The 10,670-nt window shown below is 41.2% G+C and overlaps 1 protein-coding gene across 1 annotated transcript; it reads right to left on the bottom strand.

Moving 5' to 3' along the window:
* Positions 1-467: 467 nt before the first annotated feature.
* Positions 468-9,783, bottom strand: ETFBKMT (electron transfer flavoprotein subunit beta lysine methyltransferase). The gene is made up of 4 exons (XM_014072502.2): positions 9,757-9,783; positions 3,769-4,271; positions 2,291-2,421; positions 468-1,271 (listed from the first exon to the last, which is right to left on the bottom strand). Exons 2-4 carry the CDS (start codon positions 4,086-4,088, stop codon positions 928-930), a joined length of 795 nt encoding a protein of 264 aa, XP_013927977.2. The 5' UTR covers positions 4,089-4,271; positions 9,757-9,783; the 3' UTR covers positions 468-927.
* Positions 9,784-10,670: the final 887 nt, after the last annotated feature.

The raw sequence follows: 10,670 nt of genomic DNA, 5'->3' as shown, positions 1-10,670 counted from the left end.
AAATATTGACCAGCATGGGTTTTGACATTCTCTAGATAGATATAGTAATGTTCTACTCTTTCCTTTCATTATGCATTACTACTAATTGTTGTTGAATAGGGATTTTGACATTCTTCCTAATCAAATAATGTAGCACAACTTTTAAGAAGTCCCATCCAGCACTCTTTAGGACAGTACATGGAGTAAAGTGAGACGAAACACAGAAAATACAAAGCTTGATCAAACCTATGTGAATAGTTGCGTTGAAGCAGAAAGCAGCCTTTATGAACATATTCACAAGAACACAGAAGTAATTGCTTCTGTATGACAATAATTAGCTTAATAGAAGTCAAGCCAGAAAGATCCACTCATTTGCAAACATGAGTAATAATAAAGTCATGCCAGAATGGATAAAACAATATTCCATTTCAGACCAGGATGTTACATCAAATATGTGCTAGAGTGGCTGACCAGACATGATAGATAAGAACCAACAATCGAAGATCAAACATTTATCCTCATAAATGTATCCCGGTAGATGCCTGTTATAGAATAGTATGAAAAGACGACAATGTTCTGGAAATCAAAATACAGCAAACTGTCCCAAGGTTCCCCCCCCTTCCTAGATGGATCATCCACTGACTACCCAGTACCAACAACTGAATTTAGAAGTTTCATTAGATATAAAACTGCTGTTGATAGGCCACCCTCTACCAATAAAATTTATTGTAATTCGCATAAGCAGTACTGTGTATATTTTTTAAACAATGCATTCTCAACCACAAAGTTTTTTGTACTGTCCTCTCTAATATGGCTGCAAATAAAGTCTTTTAAAACTATTGGAATATACATAGTGATAGAGGCTAAAATCTCAGTGTATGAGAACTGGAATTCAAGAGATTCAAAGTAACGTCAACTGATTTAATATTCCTAAAGACCTCTGAAAAATTAAGGCTGATAATTCCAGATAATAGTTTTGGTTGAACCGTTGTATTCTTCCGGTGATGATTGAGGGAGAGCGTATTCACTAACTTTGTGCAACTTTCTCTGAATTCTGTTGGTCACAAAATAGGGTCTGCCAGGATCCCCGATCAGCAATCCAGTCTTGTCATCCTGGATGCACTTCTTCAACCATTCAGAGAGGCTGTCTGCAAGTTCTTCATTGTAAAACATGTCCCCTAAGACAATAAGGTCCCACTTGCCTATATCTGTACCAATCAGGTTCTCTGTTAAAACAGGGATGGGGTCTATGTTGTTCAGCTCACAGTTAAGCACCATGGCAGCAGCTGCAACTGGAATACCAAGAAAATAACAAGGGCAACGTCAACATCATTTCTCTCAAAATCCAAGATTAACAAATAACTTTGTACAATTAAAACACTGGGTAATGTTTTTTTCTTTTTCAATTGCTGTAGAAAAGGGTGCAGGAAAGAGCTGACAATTGTGACTTGAAATTTTGACATAATCTTGTAAAATGTAAATTTTAGGTTACATTTCCTGGAGAAAATCTGATGCAAGGCAAGGTTCTTGTTTTCTAGTTTAAAAAAATGCTTATTACTTGCCTTCCCACTTCATTAGGTCAAACACATCCTCCTACATATACTTTTGCCATCTCTGATTATTAGTTAAGTTTTTAAATGAAAGACCAGTTAAGTTTTAGTTAAGTTTTTAAATAAGACCAACTGATAGGTTTCCTATGGAGAACACCATAGTACCATTGCCTCAAGTACCTGCAGATGGGAGAATAAGGTAATTGAAAGCCATTCTTCATATCAGTGTTTTTAAACGTGGTAACTAACGTGTGGACTTCAATTCCCAGAATTCCCAAGCCAGCTAGGAGTTGAAGTCCACACCCCTTAAAAGCTGCCAAAGTTGGAAAACACTGCTTTGTATAAAACACATGTTCCAGAACCTGCCAAGTATAGACAAACCTGCATTTCTAGTACTCTATCATGGGAGAGTTAAAAAATAAACATTTGCTGAAGGAGATGAGGAGCTGTTTTCTTATTTTAAAGGCACTTACAATGTGTAAAATTAAACCATGTGACCTATTAACTTTTAGCTTGGTCTGAGATATGAATTCTATCATAACTCGGCATTGTCTCTTTTTTCTTTTTACCCACTTCCCATTATGATTAGAATTCTATTATGTGTGAGCTTGTTGAACAAATCATAGTTTAAGAAACCCGAGTTACCATTATGTGTAAAATCTATGTAGATTTCAAAACTTGGATTTCAAAACATGCTTGACACTGTTAGGTTTATCGTAGTGAACTTAGCTTGTCCTACTTTTGGTAGAAAAATAGCTTACCAGGATCGATATCATTTGCAACAACTTGTGATGCTCCGCTTAGTGTAGCTGCAATAGCTGTTGCTCCACAACCACTTCCTAGATCCAGAACTTTCTTCTTCTGGACCACTTTTGGATTATCAAGAAGGTATCTGAAAACGAAGAATAGTAAAAAAATAAATAAATTGTAAAGTCTATTACAGTAATCGGCTCATTTCAAAATGCCTTAACTCAATTTGATCTGAAGTTTACATCTATCAGCAAAATGCTAAAAACTTTATCTTTTAATATCAAAAGTGCTTCATCATCAGCTAGGTTGAAATTGTATGAGTGACCAAGAGAAATTACAGTTGTTGCAAATTATTATTTTTACAAAGTACACATCAAGCTGAACTTCAAGAGAGTGAGCTTCTCCTCCAACAAAAATCATATCCATTGGTTATCATGGAAAATTCAGGAGCTTGATTAATCTTAAGGATCATGAAGGCCACCTCTGGAATTCATAAGTGGAAGGATGTCTTAGTATATAATAGAGTAAAGGTTCCCTTCACACACATGGGCTAGTCGTTCCTGACTCTAGAGGGCGGTGCTCATCTCTCTTACAAAGCCGAAGAGCCAGCGCTGTCCGAAGACGTCTCCGTGGTGATATGGCTGCCATGACTAAATGCTAGGTTGGCAGAAGCTGGGACAAGTAACGGGAGCTCACTCCGTTATACGGCACTAGGGATTCGAACTGTTAAACTTGCCAACCTTTCTGATCAACAAGTTCAGCATCTTAACCACTGAGCCACCACGTCCCACCTTAATATATAGTGCATTAAGCCATATTTATTTTAATTATGATTTAATAAATAAATAATTGATTTGCTTTCATGAATTGTGCTACCTCAGAAACTATGAGACACAAAAGCTAGGCTTACAGCCAATAAAAGCTTGAGCTGTATCAACACAACTAATAAACATAACAGGAAAGAGGATGCTTCAATGGTGGAGGTTTTCAAGCCAAGGTTGGACAGCAATTTCACTGAGATGGTCTCAGTATTTCTATCCTGGGCAGGAGGTCCAAGATCACCTCTTCCAAACTCATGATTCTCTGAGATAATCAATCAACTGTGGTGCTTTACCCACAATGACCACCAGGGGCAGTGTTAACTGGCTTCAGCTTGTAAAGCCTAAATAGGACAAAACCGGTCACATACTGCCATCTGGTGGTCAATATAAGTAAAAGCCAAGCACAGGGGGGGGGGTTAGAATACATATGTAAAAATAGAGAAATTGTAAAAAAAAGAAAACCTTTAAAAGGAGTTGTGGTATGGTATGACATTTGTAATCCATATCTCTGTGATATGAGAGCTTAAGATGAGGGAAGTAGATCATATATACTTAAAGGTGCCAAGGTTGGAGACCCCTTTTCAGTATGCTATTATAGGATCATTCAGTCTGCTTCCTATTGAATTGATTGCACAGCAGGTAACTCTCAGCCTTCTGGTGTTCTATACCTGGATAATCCTTGGCCTCCTGGCCAGTACATTGCCCAGTAGGGCTCCCCATAGGGCCACAAGGCAGCTTTGTCATGCCAAAACCTGCAATTAGGGGTCAGAAGACGTAATCTTATCTCCGGAGTCAGGTTCCCAGCGTCAATGATTTCGGTATTCTCCTCTAGAAACATTCTCAGCTTGGGGTCTACATGAAGTCTTCCGGATATTCTTCCCCGGTAGCACCTCCAAGACAAACAGCCTCTCTGTCTCTGCTTTAAGTCTTTTCTAAAGCTGGCCCTACCACAAAAGTGCAGCAATCTTCTCCAGCCGAGGAAAACCATGTGTCTTTCTCCCCCGCCTCTAGGCCAATGTCTTCCCAGCTTCAATATAGATCTTTAAAAAGATTTCCCTGGAGCATGTCAAGATTCTCTAATGTCAGCTTGGGAATGAGGAGATCTCATAATACTGGCTTTTCAGAAAGAATGGGCAATGTTCCTGGAAACAGAAGAACAGATTTTTGGTTCCTGAAAAGAAAAGAACAGATGTTTACTACACAGATTGTTAATGTTAATGTTTAATAAATTTATATGCCGCCCAATCCTAAAAGGATTCCGGGCGGCTTACATAAAAAACAATTTAAAAGAATACTAAAAAAGTTTAAAAAGTAGAAGACAAAGCAAGTTAAAAAGACACAACATGCACTCAACCTTAGTGGGGCTGGACCTCATTCAAGAGGTCAACAGCCCCAGGCCTGCCGGAAAAGCCAGGTCTTAATAGCCTTGCGGAAGGCCGCGAGAGTGGGGAGGGTCTGGATCTCTGGGGGTAGATCGTTCCATAGGGCCGGGGCAGCTACAGAGAAGGCCCTCCCCCGAGGAGCCGCCAAACAACATTGTCTAGTTGACGGCACCTAGAGAAGGCCCATCCTGTGAGATCTTATCGGACGCTGGGAAGTATGTGGCAGAAGACGGTCCCGTAGATATCCAGGTCCTAAGCCATATAGGGCTTTAAAGATTGTCATAGGTTAATTACTTAAATGAGAACTAAGGCAGGCTGTGCTTTTGTATATATTTTGTATTATTCTTTTATTTAACAATCCCTCTCTGAATTGTTTTATGAATAGGGATGGAGGCTTTTGTTAAGGCCACTAAGGTAAAGGTAAAGGTTCCCCTTGCACATACTTGCTAGTCGTTCCTGACTCTAGGGGGCGGTGCTCATCTCTGTTTCAAAGCCGAAGAGCCAGCCCTGTCCAAAGACGTCTCCGTGGTCATGTGGCTGGCATGACTAAAGGTCGAAAGCGCACGGAACGCTGTTACCTAAAGGTGATCCCTATTTTTCTACTTGCATTTTTACATGATTCCGAACTGCGAGGTTGGCAGAAGCTGGGACAAGCAACGGGAGCTCACTCCGTTACGTGGCGCTAGGGATTTGAACCACCGAACTGCCGACCTTCCTGATTGACAAGCTCAGCGTCTTAGCCACTGAGCCACCACATCCCTTTAAGCCCACTAGTACACCCTGTTTAGTCTTCTCTATGTGGCAGAATATTTTTGAACTTTGAATCTCTTACTCGCAAAACCCATCTTCCATCACTGACTTTGTTATGAATAGCGTAAATTAAATTTTGATCTCACTTTTTCCTGATTATTACAGATACAAATGTTTGCCTAGTTTTCCAACCAACAGGTTCTCTTTTCATTATAAACCCATTACAGATAATTATGTCTTTGCATGTTTATTACAAATGCTTTATTTGTGACCAAATCAAGAATTGGGGGGGTGGGGGTGGGATGGTAGTTCAAAAGGCATATGAAAATCTTGTTGAAAAGAAGCATGGAGAAAATAAATGTTGTCAAATAAAAATTGTGCATTTCCAGAATAGAAAAAAAGGCTTTTTAAAAAAGACAGCCGTTACAATTCATTTTTTAGTTCTTTACCTCCACCTCCTCCCTTAGGGCTTTCTTATTTTAGAACATTAAAATCTCCTTCCAAACAAGCTTGATGCTTAACAACTACATGGACATATCCATGTTCACTTCCTGTATTGCTGCCTCTTGGCAGCAATACAGAATTCTAAGATTCTCCTCCCCTCCCCCCCAATATCCTAGTTTAATTTATAACGCTGAGATTTCCTGGTGAATTCCAATCCAAGAACTGGAAGAGATCAACTAGATGTAGTGATGCTGGTTTTACTGCGAGAGGAGAAATTATATGTATCTCTTTCCTTTCCTTTAGATGCATAGTCTATAAAACACTACATTCCCGTGTAATTAATTAAATATCCACTTTGACAGCTAACATATCCAAATATACCTTCCTTCTCCTATTTCCCCCCAAACAACAACCCTGTGAGGTAATTTGGACTTGAGAGAGTGTCAAAGTCACCCAGGTGACTTTCATGGCTAAGGAGGAACTTGAACTCACAGTCTGTCTTTTTAGCCTGGTGCCTTAACAACTAGACCAGTGATGGCGAACTTTTTCAACATTGAGTGGCCAAACCGCAACATGTGCACGCATATGTGTGCACCAGAATACCAGAAATCCGAAGACCAGGCGGCTGGCACGTGCATGGTGCACCGGCCAAGTGGTTTTTGGGTTTCCGGCGCTCTGGCATGTGCAAAAACCAGCTGGCCAGTATATCCATGCGCATGCTGGAAATCAGAAGAGCAGCTGACAATGGCACATGTGCCAAGAGAGAGGTCTCTGTGTGCCACCTCTGGCACGCATGCCATAAGTTCACCATCACAGCACTAAACCAAACTGGCTGGTAATGATTGAAAATGTAGTACAGAATTGAGCAAGTATTTATTTCAGACATGAAAGAGTTAAACTCTTTCTGTTCTAGTCTATGAAACAAGATATAGAATGGGGTGACCTTTCTCATCTTCAATACACAAAATTAAAAAAAAATCCTTAACTTTGGATGGTCTTATCTTTGGCAAGAGGAGATAAAGCCCTCCAAGGACAACATCAGATAAACTTATCCTCCTTTCCTTTGGCAAAAACCAGGAGAGACAAAAGTTATGTGTGATCCAGATGTGATTCATTATGGAGTCTACACCTCCAAGTGGTGGAAGATCATTACACATATAATTGGAAATATGAGAGGGTCTGTTCCCCAACATACCTTTGGAGTTTTCTGACTGGCAGAAAGGACATAAAGTTTTTTTTTTTTAATCTATTCATTAGTGCACTGTTTCTCAACCTTGGCAACTTGAAGCAGTGTGGACTTCAAGTCCCAGAATTCCCCAGACAGCAAGAAGAGAATGACTAGCAGCAAAGTGGCTGGACTCAAGTACAGTGGCACCACTGGAAAAATTCAAAGGCCATTTTATGAATAAGTCTTCCTGGAGAAAAACTATCTACCGTATTTTTTGGAGTATAAGACGCACCAAGGTTGTGAAGAGGCAAATTAAAAAAAAAAAGTTTTTGCACTCTGCAAACCTCCCCAAAACAGCCTGTTTTTCACGAAAATGGACCCCCCCCTTTTTTTTTTCAAAAAAAGAGCATGAATAGCCCTTAGGAGGCTTGTAGAGTGCTCTTGGGGCAGTGGGGGGCCCATAAATGAGCAAAAAAAGGCACATTTCCCCCCAAAACGGGCCCGTATTTGTGCAAAAAGGGGAAGGGCATGGATAGCCTTTAGGAAGCTTATAGAGTGCTCCTGGAGGCTGGGGGGGGGGAATTGAGCAAAAAATGGCCCACTTTTTGCTCATTTTTGCTCTGCTTAGCACCCAGGAGCTCTTCGAAAGCCTCCTAAAGGCTATGCATGGCCATTTTGGTGAAGAGGGTGGGGTTTCGGGAGGCCAAAAATGCTGTATTCAGTGTATAAGACGCACCCAGATTTTCAGCCTCTTTTTTGGGGGAAAAAGGTGCGTCTTACACTCCCAAAAATACGGTATGTCAGAGGTGCCAAACTGGCGGCCTGCAGGCCGGATACATCACATGCTGGTCACGCCCACACCTCAGTTTAGTGAAGGGGGGGAAAGTCATGATATGTCATATGACGATGTGACGATGCAAGTTTGACACCCCCAATCTATGTGGTTGCTAGGAGTCAAAAATGACGTCGTTTCCTGAGAACAACTGATGGGGATTTGCAAAAGCAGAGGGATCTTTCCGAGGCCTATGCAAAGGTCACTCCCAACAGTAACCTGTTTCCCGGAAAATAAGACCTCCCCGGATAATAAGCCCAATTGGGCTATTGAGCGCATGCACTATAATAAGCCCTCCCCCCAAAATATTGCAACACAGCTGCAATCACAAGGTGACAACACTCACCGCCTCCTGCACCTCAAATAATAAGCCAAATGCTTACTTTGGGGGTCAAAAGAAAACAAGGCCCTGTCTTATTTTCAGGGAAACACGGTATAGTTAGTCCTCAACTTACGACCACAATTGAGCCCAAAATTTATGTTGCTAAGTGAAAATGTTGTTAAGTGAATTTGTCCCATTTTACAACTTTTCCTGCCGCATTTGTTGAGTGGATCACTGCAGTTGTTAAATTAGTAACATGGTGGTTAAGTGAATGGGTTCTCCATTGATTCAGCTTGTGAGAAGGTCGTAAAATGAGATCACATGACCCTAGGACACTGCAACCATCATAAATATGAGTCAGTTGTCCAGCACCTGAATGTAAATCACATGACCATGGGGATGCTGCAAGAAGCGTCTTCAGTGTGAAAAATGGTAAGAAGTCACTATTTTCAGTGCCATCGAATGGTTACCAAATGAATTGTTGTAAATCAAGGACTATCTGTACAGTCCACCTAAAGCCCACCTTAAGCCAGCTCCTCTCAGATCATCTTATGACCTTATCAAGGCTTATTAATATTGCTTACTTTGCATTTGCAATGTCTAGCGATCATCAGCACATTTGCCCCTAATTTCCAGTAACAAGTAGCACAGCAACCCCCCCTCCCCTCCAAAGGTTCCTCTTTTCACACAGCATAGCATTACTTTTACATATTCAGCAAAAATATTTATATTTTAGCACAATCGTTGAGTTCAGAATGTATTTTAAGCAGAGATTTGAGAGTCACAATAGCCCTGGAGATACTATCTAGTTTGGGTAATGAAACATCTGCAAGAAAACAAGCAAGGACCCCTCATATCAACCCTCAGCTACAAATATTCTCCTTTATTAGTACCCCAGATTTCCTGTTCACGCCTTGTCTACATTTGGGGTCCTGTCCAGGGGTGGGTTTCTCGCCCCGTTCCAACCAGTTCGGTTGGAAGGGGGCCGGTGGCATCCTCATGCACGTGCGCAGTGCACGCATGCGTACTAGCATCTGTGCGATGCTCCAGCTGCTCCTGGAGGATCACACAGCCGCTGTATGCGTCCTGCGCATGCGTGGAAGCGGAGAACTCGTCAAAACCGGGTAAGGAGCGCGGGCAGGCGGGTGGGCCCTTCGCTGTTCCCGGAAGTTACTTACTTCCGGGTTCGCCGACCAACCAGTTCGTGGGGACCGCCGCAAACCGGTTGAAATCCACCCTTGGTCCTGTCTCAGCAAGTGTTTGCTAGGGATTTAGCTAGCAAAATTGTTTTTATTCCTCTCTATGCAAGAACTATTAGCTAACTTCAATTTGAATTTGAATTTGAATTTAATAAAATTTATATGTCAGCAATCCCATAGGACTCCGGGCGGCTTACAAATACAATGCTGCGATGGTTGTATCCACATAAAGGCCAAGGAAGCCAAAGTGAGGAGAGGGTCCTAGAATACAGAGATTTCTAACCTTTCCTCCACATCTCCAATCAATAAGCATTTCTCATAGTAATGGATGTACAAGCACACAAAGCCAGACTAATCTTCTACATTCATGGCTTCCATTCCAGAATTCAACAGACACAGCCATCTTCAGAAGGAAGCAAGGCTAAATTATACATCGTACCCAGCTGTAAATATGAATTAGCTTCTTTCAAGCTTCTATAAGACTTGAAATTTTGGGCAATCTGGAATGGCGGCGCCTGCGGTATGATCTAAGCACAGTGTGCAAAATTGTCTGCCTTACCTGTCAATGAGTTCTTCAGCCTCAACCTCAATAATACACTGGCAAACAATCTATACAAACTCAAAGTAAACCACTCCAAACTTGATTGCAGAAAATATGACTTCAGTAACAGTGGTCGATGCCTGGAATGCTCTACCTGACTCCGTGGACCTCACCCCATTGCTAAGAGGTCCATAAAAGGGGCATGCATAAGTGCCCACCGTCCCTGTCCTACTATCCCCATCTATTTGTATTCATTTCTTTTGTTTATATCCATGTTTATATTTATACCTGCTTTCTTGTACATGTTTGACAAACTAATAAATACAAATACAAATACTTGTTTCTTTGGGTTGAAACGGCTGCCTCTCAGAAAGACCAGGAGGAGGACAAAACAGGAGATTAACCTCATTATGTCCCACTTAGATGGAATTCAAACGCCGTTTTTCTGTATTCCCTTACAAAATGCTGAAGTTTGTTTATAGACCATCCTGTGCATTAAATTCACATGCAAAATGCAAAGCGTCAGTAACATTATTAGGCAAATAATTTCTAATCCCTCCCTAGTCAACCTCCAGGTTTGTTTTTTCTCTTGTCCAAAGGGGGAAAAATATTTGACTAAAAAATATTTGAAAAAAATATGGTAAATTTGCAGACTAAGGGGGGGAAAAAGCCTGGAGCGACAGTGAGTACAAATTCTTGCTTTATGCTTCCTTTATGCCTATGATTTGGGGAAAAGGGGAGAGGGAGGTTATACTAATAATGCGACCCGCCCCCCTCCAAACACACACCAACAATCCCATTTCTTGTTAATTCGGAGTTATAAAATATGAAGGTAAAATGGACCTGGCTCGATTCTGAGATTGGTTAAACGCCGCAGGTATCAGAAAAAGATCCCGGCTCTTCCCTCGTTTTGTGATTCAGATCTGTGTTTC

The sequence above is a fragment of the Thamnophis sirtalis genome, unplaced genomic scaffold (genome assembly GCF_051295495.1).
Source record: "Thamnophis sirtalis isolate CommonGarterSnake01/CBP01778 unplaced genomic scaffold, rThaSir2_p1.2 scaffold_9, whole genome shotgun sequence".
Taxonomy (NCBI): Eukaryota; Metazoa; Chordata; class Lepidosauria; order Squamata; family Natricidae; genus Thamnophis; species Thamnophis sirtalis.
Note: the sequence above shows the minus strand (reverse complement) of the source record. Positions and strands in the feature narration are given on the sequence as shown.